Here is a 22584-nt window from a genome sequence, read left to right as displayed (position 1 = left end):
CTTTATTTGTAGGCTATATTATATTACAGTATGGTCAAAAGTTTGGACACTTCCTTAAAAGTGTTTAAAAAAAAAGAATGCATGAAGCTAGATTAAAATGTTTTTGTTTACAAGCAGATACCCTGTTCTTTCTTTGGATGTTTTGTATGTTCAGATATTCATATAACAAAATATATACAAACTAAAACCTAAATAGGGACATAGTAGTATACTTAAAGTTCACTTAAAGAAATCGTATGAGTATACTTGCAGTATAAAACTACTAAACTAGTAGTTTACTAACACTATACTTCAAAGTGTACAAAGTATTTAATTAGTAAACTATCAGTATACCTAAGTTCACTTTTAGTATAATTGCAGTACAAACTACAAACATAGAGGCAAACTAGTTGTGTACTCAAAGTTTGCTACTGTTATACTTAAAGTATACTTTTATATACTAGAAAGTGGGCCAATTTAGTCCCAAGGAGTATTGAAATAGTACACTTACAAGTATACCACTAGAACACTGATATTTGTATACTTCAAATTCCATGAAATTCCACGTTTAGTACAGTCAAAAGGGAATATTACTATTATTCTAAAATCTCTGAACACATAATGCTAACCTCTAACATCATTTGGTGAACATTTAAGTCTCTGTTTTACTTCACTAGACAAGACATTCTCTACCAAAGCTGTATGTGTGTGTTATCGATGATATTCTCTCACCTTTGGATAAATTTGGGTTGTTAAATCTAACTTTGGCTTGCATGATTTTCAGTCTATTGCAAAATGGAGAACACGTTCATCATCTCATGCAACAACACTCCAAGAGTCCAGACATTTTGGAGATGGCGTGAAATTTGTCATAGGTGGGAAGAAACCCCTTATTTCTGTAAGTAATGTATTTTCAGCATTTAGCTATTCTTAAGTGTCACATGATCAGTAATAAGTCACTACATGCTAGTTTCCACACTCCATTAAAAAAAACGCAACCAAACCCCAACAACTCCTAAGTCTATCAACTTGGGCTCCAAAGTGTGTTTTTTTCAACAGGATATTCTCTGGATGAATATTGTTATGAAAAACACTGTGCTCAATACAGTGCTGTACTGCATGTGCAGCCTGACGCATGTTGACCTGACCTGTTGTCTCATTCATTGGAGAATTATTGTTGATGAATTCCCACAAACTCTTGCAGGGATCCGGATACTCCATAATGAGAGTGAATTTTTGGGGGTGCTCAAACCACTTGTGCAGTTGGATGATGTGAGGGCTTATGGGTTCTTGCCTCATAATTAGCAGCAGTGCAACTTCTGTAATGAGAGTTTTGGGATGCCCAGCCTACAGAAAAGACATGACAAAAGGTTGGTTGGTTAAAACACACATCATTTTTAAAAGTGCCATAGAATGCAAAATCACTTTTATAAGGTGTTTGAACATAGTTGTGTGGACGCAGTGTGTGAAATCAACCTGCCTATAATGGTAAAAGTCCACCCACTCATTGTTTTATAATCCCAATAGATCATAAACAGTCTCTCCACACTAGCAGTTCCAGATTTCTCACTATTATGACGTCATAGTCGGGGAAAGTCCCACCCATTTGTGACAGAAAATAACAAAACAAAAATATTCAAACCAAAATAACATAAAAAAAAGCTAAAAAAAAAAAAAAAAAAAAATGTAGGCGCCAGATAGCGATCGCATCCAGAAACGCATGGGTGATAAGACATCTTTATAAAGACGCGATCACCTGTGTTTGCTCTTTTAGAGAATTGCTATGTGCTGAAGCACGCAGGGGAGCTAGCCACTGCACACTTCTGGTGTGGCTGTCTGTCCGGCGATGATATTGTACCTGCCGAATGACCGTGACCACCGCTGCTGTGCCGTAACACCCACACTCATTGGCTCTCTTTACCCACACTCATTGGCTCTCATTTGCTCGTTTAGTTACAACTCGAAGTGGATTGGTCTCTCTGGCAAGATCCCAATTTCATCTGTCATCCGATGTGACGTCGAGAGTGACCGACTGAAAGGGAACTTTGATTTATGTGATCTTTAGGCCCTGTTTACACTAATGTGTTTTTGTTTTAAAACACATAACTTTTGCTATGGTTACACCCATCGTTTATACTACCCCAGTGTTTTCGACCCTCGAAAATGCTGCAGACCCCATTTTGGTTTGAAAACTCTGTCGCATTTCAGTGTAAACAGACCAAAATGGAGACTTTTGAAAATGATGCCGTGGCTGCCCACTTTCACTCTGTGTATCCTTGACGACCGTGTAAACAATACAATCATGCACTATAGCTGTTGCTGCATCCCAATTCGCCTACTTATACTATGCCATAAAAGTATGTACTCTTTTTGTGAAGAAAAAGTACATGTTTTTGAGTATGTAGAAGAATAATAGGCAAGCTTTAGGACATACTACTTTGTCATAGCTGCTTCTTTAACGGATGCTCTGTTGCTTAGTTATGTGCATTCTGTCACTGTTTAAACTGCACTGTCAATCATCTTATCACAGTTAACATCATCCACATTTCGTTTAATTTGATTTTCTACCATATTGGAGAGAAATTAAGAGGTACGTCGATCTGCTAGTCAGGGGTCTATCATGCCGAGAACTCTGCTCATGTGTTTGCATAATGATGCATTTGATGACCAAACGTATCATTATAAAATTCACAGTGTTGCTGCAGATGAAATATAATGTGGATAACATTAAATAATTTTTTTTTAATCAGGTTAGACATTGATTATTTATCACTCAAATCCGGAAGTATCACGTTGCTATGCCAACACATTTATAGTGTTGTTGCGCTCTCATGCTAGTTAAATGTACAATACCAGAGGGTTAAACAAATTAATAATCTCTAGCCTTGCTAGCAAAGTACTATTCTCAGCATTTAAAAAACACTTGTAATCCTGTTTACCACATCTACCAACTGAGGTAATACAATTTAAAAATAACGTTACATCTGCTGGTGCCACCATTTTTTTTTTTTTTTTTTTCAAATAAATGATGGTTGTTTACGGTGACTTTTGAGAATTGTGGGTTATCTGTAGCAGCGAAGGATACACCTCATGCATCCTCCAAATTCTTGTGAAAGAAGGTCGCATTCAGGGTGCAGCTTTTGAAATGAGATACACAGCTATAGTTGTACCTGCATGAATGGTGAATGGTGATGTGACATGCTTTTTCGTATGTCTAGTGTGGACGGAAAATGTTTCTGAAATGCAATGAAAACGCCAGTGTAGATGGGGATCATTTTCATTTTAAAAATCCGTTTTAAAACAAAAATGCACTAGTGTAGGGCCTTAGTCTGCCTTCTAAAAATTGCCATATTTCATAACAAGGTACCTTTCAGTGATACTGTGCAATTTAGAGGAGTGTAGGTTGGTCAGTGGGGTAACAACTGTACCTGCATCAGTATTGTATGTGAATGAGCGAGTTACTCATTTACTGACTGAGCGATGTTATTTTATTTTAGAGATATACTCATGAGCTGGTTTTTAATTGTTATTTTTTTTTTTTTTTTTTTTAAATTAAAACTTTTGTTGAATGTTTTAGAGATTAACTGTTCCTAATTTGAACTCTTAATCTTAATTTTTCATTGATTTACTGATGGACAGTGGGCTATTAAAATCCTAGATGTGATATATAATAAAGAACAGGAATAAAAATAAAGAGCTGAAAGAAGAATGGCATCTTTCAAGACATTTTGCCATTCAAAATCATATATTTTGACTATTTTAGAGCATTACAGATGAGTGTTTCTACTGTACTTGACATGGGTACAATTGGAACAAAAACACTTGTCTTTATGAACTAACTGTGGGAAATATGAACTAGGGTACTACTGATCTATGAAAAGAAATAACACATAAAAAAATATAATAATAATAATGCACATTTTAACTAATTATTCATGTGTGGTACTGTAAAAAGTAAAAAGTCTTCCAACTGCACACGGTCTACCCAAATATAGCACTGAACAGTTTGTGTGATAATTTTATTCAAATAACTGAGAATTGTCAATTCTGATAAAAATCTCTAACAACATTATCCAAATTGAGTACCTTCAGTGTTCTGCTAATGCATTAGAAGACCAAAAGAGCAAAGCAGGATAAAACATTTGAGAGGATTGACTGCATGAGAAAAGATTGCTTGTATAATGCTTTGTACTCTTATGCAACTAAATCATCAGGGCATTTATCATTTTTAAAGTTCATTATTCTCTGAGAGGGCACACAAAGTGGACAGCGAAATAGAGTATAATCTCTCATCTCCTCTTTGCCCTGATATAATTGCTCATTTGGATGATAGTACAGCCAATCACTTGACCAAACACTCTGGCCCACCACATTATTGAAAATATTGAGCATATCTTAAATCTACACTGTAAAAAGATTACTGTGAAATTTACAATTAACAAGAAGTGAGTTGCTGTAATATTTTCCACAGTATGCTGACTGTAAGATAATCACAGTTACTATCAAATACTGTATTTTTTTTTATTACAGTAAAAATCACAGTACCATAATTACAATCAGAGTAATAGAATGCTGTATTTTTTAACACAGCAAATACCATCCTACTGTAATGAGCATTACTGCTTTAATTGTGTACTATAAAAGACACTCATTTTGCCACAAAAATAAAATGTCAACTTTAAAATGTGAAAATACATAAAAATGGCATAAAAATATATTTCAATTTAGTATTTTTCAGTCTGTAAACATTTTTTATTTTGCGTGTTTTACTAAAAAAAAAATATAATTTTTAACTATTAAATCTTTTGTGACCGACTCTGTTCCAGTATAGGGTATATGTCAAACATGACATGACAAACCAGAAAACAGTTCTTATTACTGCCGCTGTTCAGAGAATGTGTTAAAGGCATTAGAAAAACCGAGATAATTTATTTTGAGGTAAAAAGCTAACTTAGCTAAAAGTTAGATTGTTTTTAGTAAATTTCTAACTGCATCTGGCAGTGGTGGGTCCTTGCATGTGCAGCTGCCTAGTGCTGCTTTCTTCTCCTCTTTATACTTAATTTTTAAGCAGTTTCTATAGCATGATATATGACAAATATAGAGCACACATAATGTTACGTGATCCGTGTTATGAGCGAGGACGAATCTCTCCACTCGCAAGCGGATTTCTTTCACTCACACAAAACTGGATGTGTGCTTTTAAATATACATTGCTCTTCTATGAATTGGCTCTGCTCTCGCTCAGATATTGTGTGTACACGCTCAAACGTTGTCTTCATCACTGAAGACCAGAAGAGCTTTTTTTTAAATTCAAGTGAGGAGTAGGCTTATCTCACTAAATGGAAGCAAGCTGATTATAGTCAGCCTTCTCTAGTTATTTTATTAATAGCCTACTTATTTTAGTTACAGTAAGTGCTTAAATTGTAAATATATTTATTCGATTATTTTACTTAGTGCATTTTGTTGATTTTGTATATAGTTTTGCAACTAACAGAAATAATCACTGAGGGTGCTTCTGAAATTAGTGAGGGTGCTCTAGTCTTAATGCACATTTTCACATATTTTGTCCCGTCTATGGTTATCACTATGTAAATCATTGCTACTTTGAGAGTGAACCCTGCATAAATATGCAGACGTCATTCCCGAAACTTTGCAATGTGTGTGTGACCGAAAAACAAAGTTCTACATTTTAAATGGATTATAGACTAGAAAGCTTGCAAAGAGTGCTCATAATCACTAAAAAGCTGTCACTCTTTGTTTAGTGAGTGTATAAACAATATATTATAACATACATTGTGCCGCAAAACTGCAAACCATCACCCCCCATCCCCCTCTTATCTCTTCCTTGTTTTGTGTCCTACTTTAAGCTAAAATCACATTGTATCAGTCATACATTATGGATGTCTGGCCAAAATCTTAAGAGCATCCTGTTAAGATGTTAGTTGATACAAAGCCTTAAAGGCAGGGTGAGGAGTAGCTTCACAAACGATTTCACTTTTGAAAGTACACTTAAGTGTAGTGGCTCAAGGGAGAAATGAAAGGTTTAAGGTCTGTCTGAAAAAGGGGTTTCAGTCTCAGGTTATCTGAGGGCACGAGCCAGTTGTTTTCCATCGAGTCACAGTGGAATATTTCTATTCTTTGAGAACTGCAATGGATGAGCATGCAAGCATGTTTGTCATCATCATGTTGTCATGCTTCAGTTGTGCATTTGCAAATTTGTGTTTTAGACACATGACTGTGGAATATATACTGTTAAATGATCCCTAAGAGAACTACAGGTTTCTTTAGATTATGAGATAACCCCTTAACACTTAAAGGGACTTAATGGGAATGTGGCCCATTTTCCAGGGGCAGTTTTTGTTTTAGGTGTCTCTAGCTCAACCTAGTTTGAGCTTTCCTTAAAAATATCTGTATTTTTACTGCACATTCAAAACATCTCACAAAGAATAACATGCAATGTGTCAGATATGTCATGTGCTTGTTTAAAAAAAATAGTGTCCTTGTATACACAGTGTATAATTACGATTTTGAATCCAACAAGATCACACCTGCTTGGAATTTTCAAGTAATCCTGGAAACCTTGATTAGCTGAATCAGGTGTGTTTGATTAGGGTTGGAGCAAAACTGTGAAGAGCTGTGGACCTCCAGCAATTAAGATTGAGACCACTGGTTTATTTAGGGTGACCAAACTTGCCATTTTCCCAGGACACGTCCTGGCCAGGATTTCTATATTGCCTATAATATCCAGGTTTTGGCTTTGGTTTCCTGTTTTCATACTTAATGAAGGTAATGATCATTTGACCAATAACATGCAGACATCGTATGTAAACGACCAATCGTGGTGTGTGAGAAGGTGGGATCTACAGAGAATGGTCAAAAGCGATGCAAATACATGTACGTATTAGTGTTGGACTTGAAGCAGCACTGAGCAGACCGATCGGTGTATGACATCAAAGTACCGTGAGAGCGATTTAAAAGCACAAGAAGCCGACTGCTCTCTAGAGCTCTCACGGTACTTTGTCATACAACAATTGGTCTGCGCAGCACAAACAAAGCCAAAACGTGGATATATATAGAATATAGAAATCCTGGCCAGGACGTGTCCTGGGAAAATGGCACATTTGGTCACCCTAGTTTATTGTATTAGTAGACTGCAGCCTCTCCCCCAGACAACCAGAGCCATCAGAGGAGACCACCTCTGGTACAAAGCCCAAGAAGGACAGGACTTCTCATTGATCAAAATGAAGTTTTTGCCCTTCACCCACCAAGAGACTGATTCCTAAGATTTGGCCTGTGACCACCAAAAAAAAAAAAAATCCTTATGATTTTCTAATTTACATTAGATATTATATAGCTGATTGCAGTTGATAACAAATAATAGCTTGCGTATTTGTTTGATACATAAGGTTCTTCACCTTATTTGTTTCAGAGTAGCAACAGTTTATCTTACCATAAGATAACATAGCTCTGACATAGCAACACCCAACTGAATCACTTGCATTTTATGCATCTTTATTCCTTTTTCATTTATGGTATTCATTTAGTAGCTGTGATTACTCTTGTCTATCTTTTGTTATAAAACGTATTTTATTACACTTGTGTCTTCCTTGTGTTGATAATACAGTAAGAGGTTCTAAAAGTTAGATATCCCACCAGTCTCATAACCCACCTTAAGTGATACGTGCAGATCCAAAAATCATCACGCCACTGGGGATGTGAGTACCCACTATTTCGCCTCCCTAGGTTGGCGAAAGCAAATTCACTACAGAATTAAGTATGAACAAGAATCAAACAAAATAAAACAATACAAAAATAAAAAAAGAACTCAAAAAATACAAACAAAGCTAATAAAAAAAATATAAAACAAAACTTTATAAGGGAGACATTTCTTATAAAAATAAAAAAAAACACACCACGGAGCAGAAGGTGGTGATGATGCACCTATTACACTGCTTGCCAGCTGCCATTAAAAACCAAGAAGAATTTTTTTTTTTTTTTTTTTTTTGTGGTACAGTATGTAAGAGAATGCGGCTGAGTTAACGTTTTGTGACCATATGTACTTAACATTTTGGTTACGTTTTGGATTGCTTACCAGGTTTGATCTTTTTCAGGTGACTAGAATTCTCTTCAGGTTCATACATATAACTGTATTCTAGATTTTATGTCTAAAGTTGTTGAGAGTACTTCAGTGTGTTTATGTAATTCCACCATTGAAGCAGCACATTCTTGTGGGATGGAAGATGACTGAGTTAGTGGAAGCGCATCTATTTGTGTTCTGTGCAATCTGAGGACTTTTCAGAACATATTCAGCACTCTGCACTTTCAGTTGAGACAGCATCTTGCTCGTGGGCCTAAATGATGGAAGAGGCATTTAAACTAAAGAAGCAGTAGATAAAGGGAAGGGAATGGAAGTAGAGCCTTGTACCTGCAAACAAATAAAGATACTGAGGGGGGAAACTGGAAAACACATTTTCAATCAAAAGAAATGACAGAATGTAAAGAGAAGTAAACTAGGATTTAAGTGGTGTTATAATAGAGTTTGGTTGTATGTTAGTAATTCAGAGCTTTGGTTCTCTCTCCTCTTTCTCCAGCCATTGGTAATGAAAGACAACATTTCAATGTTGACAAGCATTATTTATCCCTCTAACGTCGCTTTAAAGCTGCTAGGGCTCAAATGCCAGCAACCGCCAGCAGTAAATCATATTCCTTGGATATGAAAAGCAGCTAATTCAGCAGTGACAGTTTGAACCAGTACTGAAATTTCACAGAGTTAATGTTGCTAGTCATATTACTGTGGAATACGGAAACCCCCTCACAAGGAACCAACTTATTCTTTTATTCATAAAAAAAGATTACCTCAATGAGGAACAGATTATCGATGATTAGTAGTTATTGTCATATTTATACAGTGTAAACATTAAACAGATCCAGTCATATTAAGCCTTACATTTAAAAGAGTGTCTAGTTTAAAGTCAGGTCATTGCAACTTATTTTGGCAAAGAACCGAAATTTAAAGTCAGTTCATTTAGATGCCATAACTACACCATTTGTTTTCTCCATTGACATCCATTTAAGAGTAGAATTTATTTATTTATTTTTTTTTTTTTTTTTTTTTTATTATTATTATTATTATTATTTTTTTTTTTTTTGGGGGGGGGGGTTTTATTTATTTATTTATTTACTTTTTTTTTTTTTTTTGGGGGGGGGGGGGGGGGGGGGGGGGGGGGGGGGGGGGTCTGTTTTATTTATTTATTTAATTATTTAAAAAAAGTCTATTATGCTAAGGCTGCATTTATTTGATCAAAAACAGTATTATTGTGAAATAATTGCAATTTAAAACATTGTTTTCCATTTGAATATAATTTAAGATGTAGTGTGTTTTCCTGGGACGCAAAGCTGACTTTTCAGCATCATTATTCCAGTGTTCAGTCTTACATGATACTTCAAAAATCATTCATTCATGCTTAAGCAACATTTCTTATTATGTTAAAAACCGTTGTGTTGCTTAATATTTTGTGAGAAATAAGATGCATTTTTGATTAATAGATTTTTTTTATTTTATCTATCTGAATAAAACTTTTTTTGTAAAAGCTTTTACTGCAACTTTTGATACATGTAATGCATCCTTGCTGAATAAAACCATTAATATAATTCCATTTAATGATATCAAACTTTTGAACGGTATATGTCATTAGATTACAAGTGAATGTTTTACCAGCGACAGATTCTTTTTAAAAGGACTCTTAAAACCACTAAATGGACATTTTTGTCACAACTCAGGATAGTTACTAGTGAAGTGTTTGGGACTGTCAGCATGTCATGATATATCTCCCTACAATTGTTAGTCACATAGTCTTTATGGTTTCTTACCTTAGTTCCTATGAACAAAGATGACAGATTTCAAATTTCATATTTGAGGGGTTCTGTGCCTGGGGTATAGGGCTTTCTTAAAATGGGAGTTTCATATTGTATTTTTAATGAACATAAACGGATTATTATTATTATTATAACTGATCTAAAATCAAGGCTAAGGAATCATCCATTTTTAAATTTCCTCCAGGCAGCACAGACATCTTTGACTCACTAAAGCAATGATGTGCACAGGGAGCCCCTGCCCCTTTAATCACCCCATCCTAACCCATCCCCCACCCCAGACCGTGACTGTGCCATCATAATGCCTCTGCTCCTTAAAGCGTTAAAAATAAAGCCAAAAGTATAAATAAAAATGAAGAATGGAGTGAACAAAAAAGAAGCAAAGGGCTATAAGCAGAGTTAATATTTTTGGCAGTCATTCAGGTCAGGTTCACATTTAACCACCTACACAACCTGGCTAGAGACAGGGCAGAGATGAGTAGACACAGCTATGTATAACACTGTCTAATTATTTCGATCTGGAATAAGCTCGTATTGAGATGTAGCTCATTAATGTGTGACATGACCGTGACAAGGATGCACCAGGCATGGTGAAGAGGTAATTAGTGGTATGACGAATCCTCATGGATTTCTGTTATGAGCATAATTAGCGTTCAGGGCACCAGTCTGACTGACCACACGCCACCACTCCAGCTGCCCCTCTCGAGACGGACCCATTGTTATCTAGCGAGGGCCAAACTCTTAACCCCACAGTAACAATCTGTGGAGGATACTGAGAGATGTGATCATGCATGCAAGCTGAGAACTAACAATTACCCAAAAAGTGCCAGAGTCAACTGCTATTTGTTTTGATATAAACCTTGCATAAACTCTTCATAAAAACTATAAAAAAACTATTTTAATATTTAACTTAATTCTTTTTTTTCTGAAGTCTTTTTTTATGCAAGAACAGGCTACTGATTGCTACAGTAAGATGAAGACAAGCTCTCGGCTTTTGAACACAGCGCAGACTTGTAGGAGGTTACACCCCTGTTGGACATGTCAGTGCAACCTGTGCTTTTCTCTCAGTCACAAACGGGATATGGAGAATGTGAGGAAAAAGTCCATTTCAAAAATCAGCATGAATAATTACAGAGTACTTTCATCATGAGAACCCCAGACATATGTGAATAAATGAGGCTGGAATATTAATTATGAAATAGTTTGAATGCTTGCCGAAAGTAATCTACAGGGCCAGTCTGAGCGTGCCAAACTGCTCAAATCTACAGTTACACATGATAATGGTAATTAAGTAATATCAGCATTATTGTAAGATGAAATCAACAAATATTTATGAATAGCATTGGGATGAAAATTATAACAATTTCTTCTGTCTGTGAAATTTGACAACACAGTCAGGTCTTATTTTGTTTTCTGTATTTTTATTTTTTATTAGTTTTATTTATTCATGAAGAACATCCTTGAACAACCTTTCTTTTAAGAACAAACCCTCTAAGCCCTTCTTAAATGCTTAACTAAGAAGGAAATTATAAAAATAAAGGAACAGATAAAAGGACAATTTAGCCAAAAATTTAAAATTCTGTCATCATTTATTCACCCTCTTATTTCTTTTTCCATGCAATTACAGTAAACAAGGATTGAGACACCAAAGCACCATAGAGAAGAGTGATTATTACACATTTATTCGTTTGTATTCCACATATTTGGAATGACATGAAATGAGTAAAAAAAAAAAAATGACAGATTTTTATTGAAATGTTTTTGCTCTCTATCATGACACACCAAGAACAGATCAATGTTCTCTACAGCAAAGATTATTTACCCTTACAGCTCAGTGAACAGTGAAATCATTAGTTCTGCTGTCCAGCTCTGTTTTCATTACATTTCATCTGCGAAAGAGACAAAAATGCAAGGGATTTTCATTAAGAAAGGCTAGTTGATCTTATTTTCTCATATTGTGCACAGTTGCTAAATGATTTTATTGCATACATCTGCGGTAGATCTCTTATAGATCTCTTCAGGACAGATTCAACATTATGAGAGCTTAAAGCATTCCCTCATGCCCTCATGCAGAGCTCCTCAACCCAAGTTGGAGGCATCTGCCAAGGGGCCACGGCTTTGATGCAGCAGTGGGTTACCCTGAGATGAAAATGTCCCAGGCGTCAAGCATGGGATGGGACATGGGCTTTCAGCCAGTAATGAAGGGGCCACATGTTGAGCATTCCAAGAGAATGACAGAGGAGAATGACATGAGGCCGAGCAACCTCTGGAAAGCCCTGAGGGGACATGAAGTCCCTAATTTGAATGATGCCACTAGTCGCTTAACAGTATGGGAGTGTAATCCATGCCTGCATTTGGGCAGAATCGATAACTGTCCCCAGAAAGACCACTCTCTGGCTGGGAGACAAGGAACTCTTGGTTAAATTGTTTCTCAACCCAAGGTGCAACAGGGGGCTGAGCAGCAGCGACCTGTGAGCAATAAGTTCCTGTTCTGATCTGTCTAAAACCTGTCTTAGAGTAGAAAGAGCCGCATATATGCACTTCATAAAAGTGTGTGGGGCCAGGGACAGTCCTGGAATGACTGTGTACTGATAGTAGGAAGTGACGCACTGCCTGTGATGACTTCTGTGCCGCTGTAAACCACTCGGCAAACCCATCCATGGCAGGGCCAAATAGTTCCTTAGGAGAGACTTGCTAGTCTAGGAAGGCAACCTTGTCAGCATCACTGATCACTGTCAAATTCAGCCAAAGGTGGGGTGCTCCAGCACCACCAAATTAGCCACAGCCTTGCCGATCGCCTGTGCATTGGCCTTAGTAGTGTCCAGAACCAAGTCAGTCGTGGTGTGCATCTCTCTAAAGGCATCAGAACTCTGGCCGGACTCGTCCATGGTGCAGAGAAGTTTGGCCTGGAGAACTTGAAGTACCGCCATCATGTGAAGCACTGAGCCAGCCTGGCCAGCCGCTGAATAAGCCCTGTTTGATAGGGGTGATGGTAGTCCTGCAGGGCTTAGATGGCTGTGCATGGGCTTTCAACCCCAGGGACGATGGAGGGCACAGATACGCAGCAACCATCTCTTCCAGAGGGGGGAGCTTGCTATAACCTCTTTCTTCAGTGCCATTAACAGTGGTGAGAGTGGTGGTAGTAGAATACATCCTACAGTACGTCCTGGTGAGTTCCTGGTGAACTGCTGGCAAGAATGGAGAACTATCCCTTCAGGTACCACTAGTTACAATAATAATATTACTTTTTGCAGTAACTAGTAGTGTAACTAATTACCAATAAGATTTCATTAATAATATTACAGTTACCATCCATAAAACAGCTCGTTACTTAGTTACTTTTGATGCCTCGAACCCTATAGTGATTTGAAATCCAATAATTCCTAGATTTTCATAGTTTTCACAACTTGCACAGGCACATGAAGTCATCAGTGTATAACCTGAATGCACTGTAAGCCACTTTCAGCGTCTGCTAAATGCATATTTGTAAATGTAATCTCTAAATTTGCTTGTTTGTTTGTATGTTATTAAAACCACCTATCTTGTTTTCGCCCCAGAGGAATTGTGGCCTTTCTCTTTCAATCTCACTTGCATATTTGGTCCATAAAAAGTTATATTTATCCCCTAGACATCTATATTTTCTTCATTACAGTTTGGCTGATTGAATGAATTTGAAATAACTTTTAAAAATGTATTGTATCTTCATTTTTGTGCCAGACTCTTTTTTATGTACTCAGGAATGAGCTTTTCATAATGTATAAGGTTATGAAAAATAAAAACAATGATATGTTTTGTTGTTGTTGTTGTTGTTTTTGTTTGTTTTTTCCCTGCCTGGGAGCAGCCATTGTTTAAATATTATTTTATTATGTTTGGATGAGGTCCTCATTTAGCACAAGACCATACTAAAACCTTTTTTTTTTTTTTTTTTAATGATCTCTCTACCATTAAATCGCTTTTTAATTAAAGCAGATTTATAATCAGGGCTTTCTATTTGCTATGGGTAATTAAAGCCCATGGCAGGAGCTGTAATTATCAGTCTTTAATCATTGCTTTGAAATTGAATACTGTTCAGCACATAGTTCATATCAAAATAGTGAACTGAATGAGGGATAATATCCCCTATATTCAAGTTCATGCACAGATCTGGGCCAGCAAGTGTAAATGTCACTCACAAATGTAAGCAGGGGACTAACTCAATGAATAAAGAAAAGAGGCGCCCTCTAGCTGTCATCTCTTTTCGTTTTATGTCTATACTTTTACTTTTACTCCAGACTGCATGCTCAAGGTTTGAAGGTCCACATTTTAAGTTACAACAAAACTGTGATCTATCTATCTATCTATCTATCTATCTATCTATCTATCTATCTATCTATCTATCTATCTGTTTGTCTGAGGTAAATCATTTTCTGCTTTTCCAGTGTAGCCTATGTCCCAACAATAGGCATACAAATATGTACAGTATACAACTCTTTAATAAAACAGTGTTACAGAAAAGGTGGCACTTTGGTGACATGTTATCATTGTAATATACCAAACTATCAAAGCTATAAAATCTGAGAGTGTGAAGTGATCTAATTTAAACAATTGCTGGCCACATGATGACTTCTGATTATCAAAATGTGCATCTCTTTAGCAACTGTGGCCATTATGAGAAAGCTAACTTTTAAATATACAAAACAAATGTGATTGTTCGCACAGGGAATTCATAAAGTATATACTAGGAGCTAGGACACTATGAAGTCGATTTTGCAAGATGAATATGTAAAATCTGTTTTTAAATGTAGACTCTCAACGAATGATAAGTGTCTCCTGAAATCTGTGGATAGACAACAGAACATCGAGAGAAGAGACATGAGAGTACTTCAGAAGCTATGTATGTGCGTGCTTGCGTGTGCGCGCACGCATAACATCACTGTTCGCGCCCGGTGCCTCACTCGCAGGTTGGATTCGGTGCATCGCGGAAATCCAAGTGCCCTCATGATGCCGCGTGTGTGGAGTACAGCACAGGTACAAGCGCACCGCGAGCGCGCAAGTTTTATCCAAACCGAGAATGCCCAGAGAGACGGCGTCTTATCCAGCTGCTTCCCTTTCGTGGTGGACACTTGAAGAAGGGTGAACTTTGAAGCTAAATCTGGGAGTATTTGACGCTACCAACTGAACATGACTTTCATCTGCACTCGAGGATTTAAAAGTTCGCGAAAATGAAGTTTGGCAAAAGCGTCTGTATCATTAACGTGGGTGGCACCAAGTACGCTTTTCCGAAGGACGTAATCAAGGATTTCCCTTTGAGGAGAGTGAGTCGTCTCCACAGTTGCGCCTCGGAGAGAGAAGTGCTAGAAGTGTGCGATGATTACGATAGAGAGAGGAACGAGTTCTTCTTTGATAGACATTCAGAAGCGTTCGGTTTCATTATGCTGTACGTGAAGTACGGCAAACTGCGCTTCGTCCCGCATATGTGCGAGCTGTCGTTTTACAACGAGATGATTTACTGGGGTTTGGAAAGCTCTCATTTGGAGTTCTGCTGCCAGCGGAGACTCGACGACCGCATGTCCGACTCCTACACTCACTTCACCGAGGAGCACCACGAAACGGTCAAGGAAATTAGGACTGATGAGTCGAACGGGAAGCGGGACTCGCAGTGGCTGGAGCGAATGCGCAGGACTTTCGAGGAGCCCACCTCCTCTCTGGCCGCGCAAATTTTGGCGTCCGTGTCGGTGATTTTTGTCATTGTGTCCATGGTAATACTTTGCGCAAGCACTCTTCCTGACTGGAAAACTGCCGAGAGCAACATAGTGGAAGAGCACAGGTACACAGACTCTTTAGAGCATCCATCCGGGTATTTATGTTTTCTTTCTTGTATAAACTTCCTAACTTTTTGGTGAGATTTCAGCTGTAAAAGTATCCTCACAGGGGGTCTTTGACACGGGATGCGTTCTTGTGTTAAAATAAATAAATAAAAACAGCTAGACGCCACGCAGCGGAAATGAAACGGCATGCAAAGATGTCTTGACTAGTTTTTAAATGTTGGATATCTTTTAAAGGTGCGCTTGATTTTAACACTTAATAAAATGCTAGACATGATAAAATAAGTTGTATTTTTGACTAAATATGTGATTTACAGTCACATGCAATAACCTACATGGAGAGAGTCTCCTCATGGGGCTGACATGTTGAAATCACATGACTAGCCAAATGCTACTTCAGTTATAAATAAATTTACTACTGAATATTTTCGCTCAATATATATATATATATATATCTATATATATATATCTAATATATATATATATAAAGCAGCTTTTCTGTTTTAATCATGAATGTTGTTCTTGAAATTTCTAAAATCACCTAATTAATTGCAGTTATTTTATTAATTTTATTTTAGGCCTGCACTATTTTTAATTGCCTTAGGCTAAAAAGAAGTTAGATTATGTCTTTGTCCGTTGCGCGGTGTCTCACGCCATTAGCAGTCAAAATCAATTCAAAAACACGTCTCATCAGTTTTAATGCAAGCTGTTTGTCCAGCTGTTTTAATACAAGAACACATTGTGTGTATGTGCCCAATTCCTCATAAAGCAATGCCTATAAATATTAAATACGCATCTGCAGCCACACTTGTCTACAGTCTTCTGTATCATGTGTATATTGTCATGTTGTCCTTTTTCCTAAATGTTTGTCTTTTATCTTTCAGCATGAAAAGAAGTCATAAAGTTTCATAGTCTAGTGAACAAATAGCCTACTCGAGCATCTCGAAGTTAAGAGCTCCACGATTTTCACTGATTGTGAGATTGGTAACATTGTGTGTAGCTAAAAGCCGAAGCGAAGTTGGAAAGCACACTATTTTGAGGAAGCGAGAGCTATCTCTCTCCAAGGTGCTGAATGAAGGTTGAGAGCCAGCTGTAGATCATGTGGAGGAATGATGGACCATTATCTTATAATAAAGTGCCAGATTCTAAACAGCAAAACATGTCAGTTTTTTGATATTATTTAAGCTTGAATGTTTTTCTCTGACCCAATTTAAGGGCATAAAAAAAAAAATAATAATTAAAGAAAAAATGACAATAATATGACAATATATAGTTAGAAACCCGCAAAAAACAATGTTAGAAACAACCACTGACCACTAGTTTATTAGCAATGTCCTTGTTTTTTAATATCCTTTTAACCTCTGTGTTTGTTTCATATTCATAACTGCCACACGGACTGTTCTGAAGGTACTGGTACCTGAGGAGCAAACTTTCATTCTATGTGTGTTTTTTAAAAAAAAAACAACATCTACTATGCTGAAAAAAAATCATTTTTGTTTTTTTAGTATGAGTGTCAGCTGTCATTAGTATGAGTGATTATGTCTTTGGGGACATCTCTCAATGTCTCCATTTTTCCTCTACTATGCTTCTATTCCAGCTCAAAGTTGACTTCTGTCAGAAAAGCACATCTGACACGAAAGCATCAGGCAATTTTTTTGCATATAAACTGGAGTTCCACTCCACTTGATGTAAAATGGGACATTTTACGCATCTATTTTGGGGTTATAAACACAGGTGCAGAAATAGGCCACACCAGTGATTTCGGTGTAACAGATGTTGGTAAAAGCCCAAATCCAAAATTGTTTAAAATGGAAAAACAGTATTTATGTCCAATTTGTCAAATGGTTGTGAACCAACAACTTGTTTCTCTTTTAGAGAACTAACTTTGCTATCAGTTGCCAGATCTCTGTTCCACCGATTCCACCGAGAAATTATAATCTCACCTTCAGAAACAAATTTGAAATTATATTGATTTTGTTTTTAAAATGAAGAGAAAATGGCAGGGCTTTGAACTGGAATGGTTTGCCTTTAATTATTTATTTATTTTAGTTATTTATACAACCCTTTAAGACCCAGCAACCCTTTTAACAAAATGCCAAAACAGATAAAGAAAATGAGCATTGACATTGACATATCACTCAGTCCCTAACAATGATTGACATTCTGTAAATATGCTTCAATCCATTTTCCTGTCTGGCTTTCATCAGACATCATTACTGTCATCATTAGACTCTGAGAGGAATACAAATACTGTGATCAATATTGGCATTACTCCATAAAAAGTGTTGCTAGGCCTTATGGGATTCCAAACAGTTGCATGGATTAAATAGCAGAGTGCATTTCAAAATGCTTCAAGACAGCAATAGTTCTATTTCATGTAAGATATAATGAAAATATACATTTACTGTGCATTTGTTCCAATTAGCAGTTGAATTTTAATTAGTTAATGGTCTGCTGTTCATTTATTTATTGCTAATGTAATTTCATCAGTTTATTAATTCTAAGCCATTATTAAAGCTGTAGGCACAATTTTGCATTCATGAATAGAAGCATAATTCTGAAGGAAGTCGGCCCATTCCTAAAGCCATTGCTAGCTTTTTGACCTTACTACTTTTTGCCTCAGAAAATTTCAGTGTGCTTTTCAAAGGATCTGTGAGCAAGCAGCAGTAGCAATAAGGAAAGCATTCAACAGCTTAGCAAACACGATGATGAGTCTCAGTGAAAGCTTTAAAATGGCTTTGAATTATCACAAAGTGATGTAAGCACTTAGGCACCTTGAACTTAAAATCTGATGTGGTTAATGAGACTACTTTCTATTTTTTTTTTATTATGGATCAACATGTTCCTTTTCCCATTCTTTCTCTCTCAAACTTTCTTTCTGTTCTTTCTCCATCACTGTGCACCTGTCCAGGATCATTGAGGCGGTGTGCATCGGATGGTTCACGGCAGAGTGCATTGTGCGCTTCATTGTGTCCCGAGACAAGTGTGAGTTTGTGCGACGTCCGCTGAACATCATAGACCTGCTGGCCATTACCCCCTATTACATCTCTGTCACCATGACGGTTCTCACTGGAGAAAACTCTCAGCTGCAGAGGGCTGGCGTGACGCTGCGCGTGCTGCGCATGATGCGAATCTTTTGGGTCATCAAGCTAGCACGTCACTTCCTAGGGCTCCAGACTTTGGGGTTAACGTTGAGGCGCTGCTACCGTGAGATGGTCATGCTCCTGGTCTTCATTTGCGTGGCCATGGCCATATTCGGGGCGCTGGCGCAACTACTAGAGCACGGCCTGGATCTGGAGTCCGGGAACGAGGAATACGCTAGCATTCCTGCCGCCTGCTGGTGGGTTATTATCTCCATGACGACTGTCGGCTATGGAGACATGTACCCCATCACTGTGCCAGGACGTGTGCTTGGTGGCCTGTGCGTCGTGAGCGGTATAGTGCTGCTTGCTCTTCCGATCACTTTCATCTACCACAGCTTTGTGCAGTGCTACCACGAACTCAAGTTCCGCTCGGCCCGCTACACCCGAAGCCTGTCTGCCGAGTTCCTCAATTGACTCTGAGTCAAAACCTTCCGGAAGGTTTAACTATCACAATTAACGGGACTCAAACCTCGTCTTTCTACTAGAGAAATCGATGGCTAGTGCAAAGATCTCCCTAGGCATTTCCATCTGCCACATTCATCTCCAGAACAGACTCTCTCAGCGCCGCTGAGCTTCAGTATGTGTTGTATCTGTTACTCAAGGGGCTGGAGGAGGCTACCATGGTGACGGTATCACAGAGGCCAGGTGTCCTTGACAAGGAAGGAAACTTTCAGAGGCCTTGAAAAGACTCGCTCTCGCAGAGATCTGCACTTTACCTTATACATGTGGCATTCCTCCAAAGGATTTAGCTTTTGAATGCCACTTAGGCAGCCCACAGTGTTGGCAAGCAGATATGAGAGAAATAATTTAATCATCTTGTCACCCAGGAACCTTTCTCTTTGATGATGCCTTCGTTTATAAGCAATGAAGTTTTAAAGCAGTACCACTTTTTCCAGTATTTAAAATATTTAGAGCCTCTTTTTACTGACAATGGGTTACAAAAACATGAATTTAAATCACTCTGAATATTCTTTCCAGGCTAAATTGTTGTGTAGACCCAATTCAGTGTGACAGCAAACCTCCAGAGGTAGTGGCATATAATGAGCGGAATAGACTGAGAATTACAAGGATAAAGCGAGAGCTGTGTGGCCAGCTATGCTGAGAGGAACATAACGGGCCATGGAGAGAGAGTGCTGTCATGGAGAGTTGGGTGCTTTGGATGACACCACGCAGAGCATGTAGAGTTCTCCCTGAATCCTCTACCTCTGAATGTCCTCTACTGCCTTGCCGGTTTTCATACGGGAGCGAGATGCCTTGAGGCTCGTACACCTTCTGGGGTTTCACAGAAAGCTCTCTGTAAATCCACGGAAGGTTCTGGAGATCTTTAGTGACACAGCTACCTCATGGCATCTCCTCTCATGGAGTCACCCATGCCACCCACTTCTCCCCGACTCATTGCTGTCTCTAATTTGTTGTGGCTCTTATGTTCCTTAATGCACTTAAAGGAACATTCAGAGAATGTGCTGTTATCTGTCTTTTTGTCTTTACACGTTTCTCCAAGTACATCATGGGAGGACTTCTACTTGAGGAAAAAAGGGCGTAAAATTGTACCAGAACTGTTATTTGATGTTAAATAACATGTAAATAATCATGACCTGTTTAAATTTTAAGAGAATTTTAAAATGGAAGTCAACATTTAAGAAAGTCAACATGAAAATTGACCCTGTGTGTTTTCTTGGTGCACATTCATCTGTGCACATTATTCCAGATTCAGAAAAGTTTGTTTTAGTTTTCTTTAGCTGATGCCACAAATCCCTGTTATGTTTTCAACCCCTTCCCTACAACCACCAGGTTCATTATGGCACATCATATCCACTTTTCAGCATTCAGTCAGTTTCAGATGATTCTGTTACATGTGTTAATATTCAGATCATAGAAGTAAAAAGAGTTTCATGTTCACTTTAAAAGAAAACATACTGCATATTAGAGATCTGCATTATATTTGCAATATACTTTTACAAACTATTTTTTTTTTTTTTACAGTATGGTAAACATATGAATAATTCCAATGTTCATGTATGCATCACATGATACATAACAAAATATGGTACAAGGTTTTTTTTTTAACAGTGCAATAATGATTATTCATGCATTTTTATTATTTTAATATTTCTCTTTTATTTATTTTTTTATTCATTCCCTCATTTATTTCCTTTATATATATATATATATATATATATATATATATATATATATATAATACTTTATTCATGTTTAAAACCACCAACAATAAAAAACCAACAATAATATTAAAATAATTCAGGACACGTATTTGGTTAAAATGTGTTATACTTTATTCATGTTTAAGGGGACCAGCAGGCAAGAACCATCAATAATATTATATTTAGTATGATTTTTAAAGATGTATTTTATATTGTGTACAAAATCTCCCGTCCCAAGGAATTTAGTTAAAACAAAACAAAAAATTGACATCAGATTGACAAAATGCAAACAAGATTGCCAGTTTAAATCTAGACAAACTACCTGTTTAAAGAAGTGAGTAAAAAAACTTTCACCTTTTCTAAGAATAATTCCTCTTGTGCAAGGTGCGGTTCCTCTCTTCTCTGTAATTACCAGATTCTCACTTATCATAGTCATCTCACAGTAGTTTATGGATGGAAACCAGCAGTCACTGACTGCAGCACAGGCCTTTGTGAATTAATAATCAGAAGTCTGTGTGATTGGAAATAGATGCATTCTGTTTTTGGGTTACAGGAAGCATAATGTGTCAGACCAAAATTTGCTAAGATTTCCCTCCTCATTAATTAAACCTCCTGAAGAGATCATGCTGATCTGCTCTCCAGTGTGCCTTCAGATCACTTCAGACACAGACTCCCTTGGCTCACATGTACACACAACACCCAGAAATTAATGTGAAAGTGAAAATAAGTGAAATCCCTGAAATTAGTTGCAGACCACAGGTGTCAGCTGCCACTCATTGGTTCTTAATACACTTTCATCCCACTGCTTCTCTCTATTGTCTGCTTCATTAATAATGGTAGACATAAGGGATCTTTATGTAGCCTACAATGTTGGCCCACTTTTCTGACTCACAGCCTGTAAGTACTTTAACATATTTAAAGAATTTGCCACTGATGATTCAAACGCGAGTTTTGAGCAGTGTAGAGTGGCGCTTGTTGTTTGTCGTTTCTCCGATAACAAATGAAGACATGGTTTTATGTTTACGCAGTGGAATGCAACACAACGCGTAAAAACACAATATAAGTCATTATAATCAGTTATTATGTCCCCACTGGATGCAATAAATGCCTCGTTTATAATGGGTTTTATTGGTTCTGTCTCTGCGCTCCAGGAGACCCCATCACAGTATAGTAAGGGGCGTAACATTTCCGTCGCACACTTGAGGTATTCAGCCAATCACAATGCACTGGACAGCTAGCCAATCAGAGCACACCTCGCTTTTCAGAATGATGAGTTTTGTAAAGATCGATGTGTTTCAGAAAGGCGGGGAATAGAGGAGAAACAATAATGTACAGTATGTGAAAAAAAAAGTTTTTTGAACCTTTAAGCACATAAAAAGTTATTTTTTAGCAACGGCATATGACCCCTTAGCCACGAACATGTGGATAATAACATCTCTTAAACCAGCTGATCTCTCAGTTTGTCAGTAGGATGTGATCTGTTTTCCTGCTAATTCTCACAACAGCAGCAAGACATTTCGTCAAGGAACATGTAACAGTTTTATTTTATCAATTTCATGTTGCACACAGAGAATTCTCATCTGACACTTGCAAAACAGTGTTGCCAAAAGTAGTCTAAATGGA

The 22584-nt window shown here is 37.4% G+C and overlaps 1 protein-coding gene across 2 annotated transcripts; it reads left to right on the top strand.

The window, feature by feature from the left end:
* Window positions 1-14744: 14744 nt before the first annotated feature.
* On the top strand, window positions 14745-20889 carry LOC109112530 (potassium voltage-gated channel subfamily G member 3-like). Of its 2 annotated transcripts, none has more exons than XM_042768499.1 (2): window positions 14745-15658; window positions 18568-20889. In XM_042768499.1, the coding sequence occupies exons 1-2, from the start codon at window positions 15054-15056 to the stop codon at window positions 19211-19213; spliced, it is 1251 nt and encodes a 416-aa protein (XP_042624433.1). In that variant the 5' UTR covers window positions 14745-15053; the 3' UTR covers window positions 19214-20889. The 2 variants fall into 2 exon arrangements, with proteins under 2 accessions (XP_042624433.1, XP_042624432.1); XM_042768498.1 differs by having other exon boundaries at window positions 14745-15688.
* The last annotated feature ends 1695 nt before the right edge of the window (window positions 20890-22584 follow it).

The sequence above is a fragment of the Cyprinus carpio genome, chromosome A13 (genome assembly GCF_018340385.1).
Source record: "Cyprinus carpio isolate SPL01 chromosome A13, ASM1834038v1, whole genome shotgun sequence".
Lineage (NCBI taxonomy): Eukaryota > Metazoa > Chordata > Actinopteri > Cypriniformes > Cyprinidae > Cyprinus > Cyprinus carpio.
The sequence above is the reverse complement of the archived record's forward strand: the minus strand, read 5'-3'. Positions and strand labels throughout refer to the sequence as shown.

Bases quoted from the DNA above. Each gene is read 5' to 3' on its own strand.
- LOC109112530 (XM_042768498.1), top strand. From the start codon at position 15,054: ATGAAGTTTGGCAAAAGCGTCTGTATCATTAACGTGGGTGGCACCAAG. The intron at 15,689-18,567 runs GTATTTATGTTT...GCACCTGTCCAG, and splicing joins TCTTTAGAGCATCCATCCGG to GATCATTGAGGCGGTGTGCA.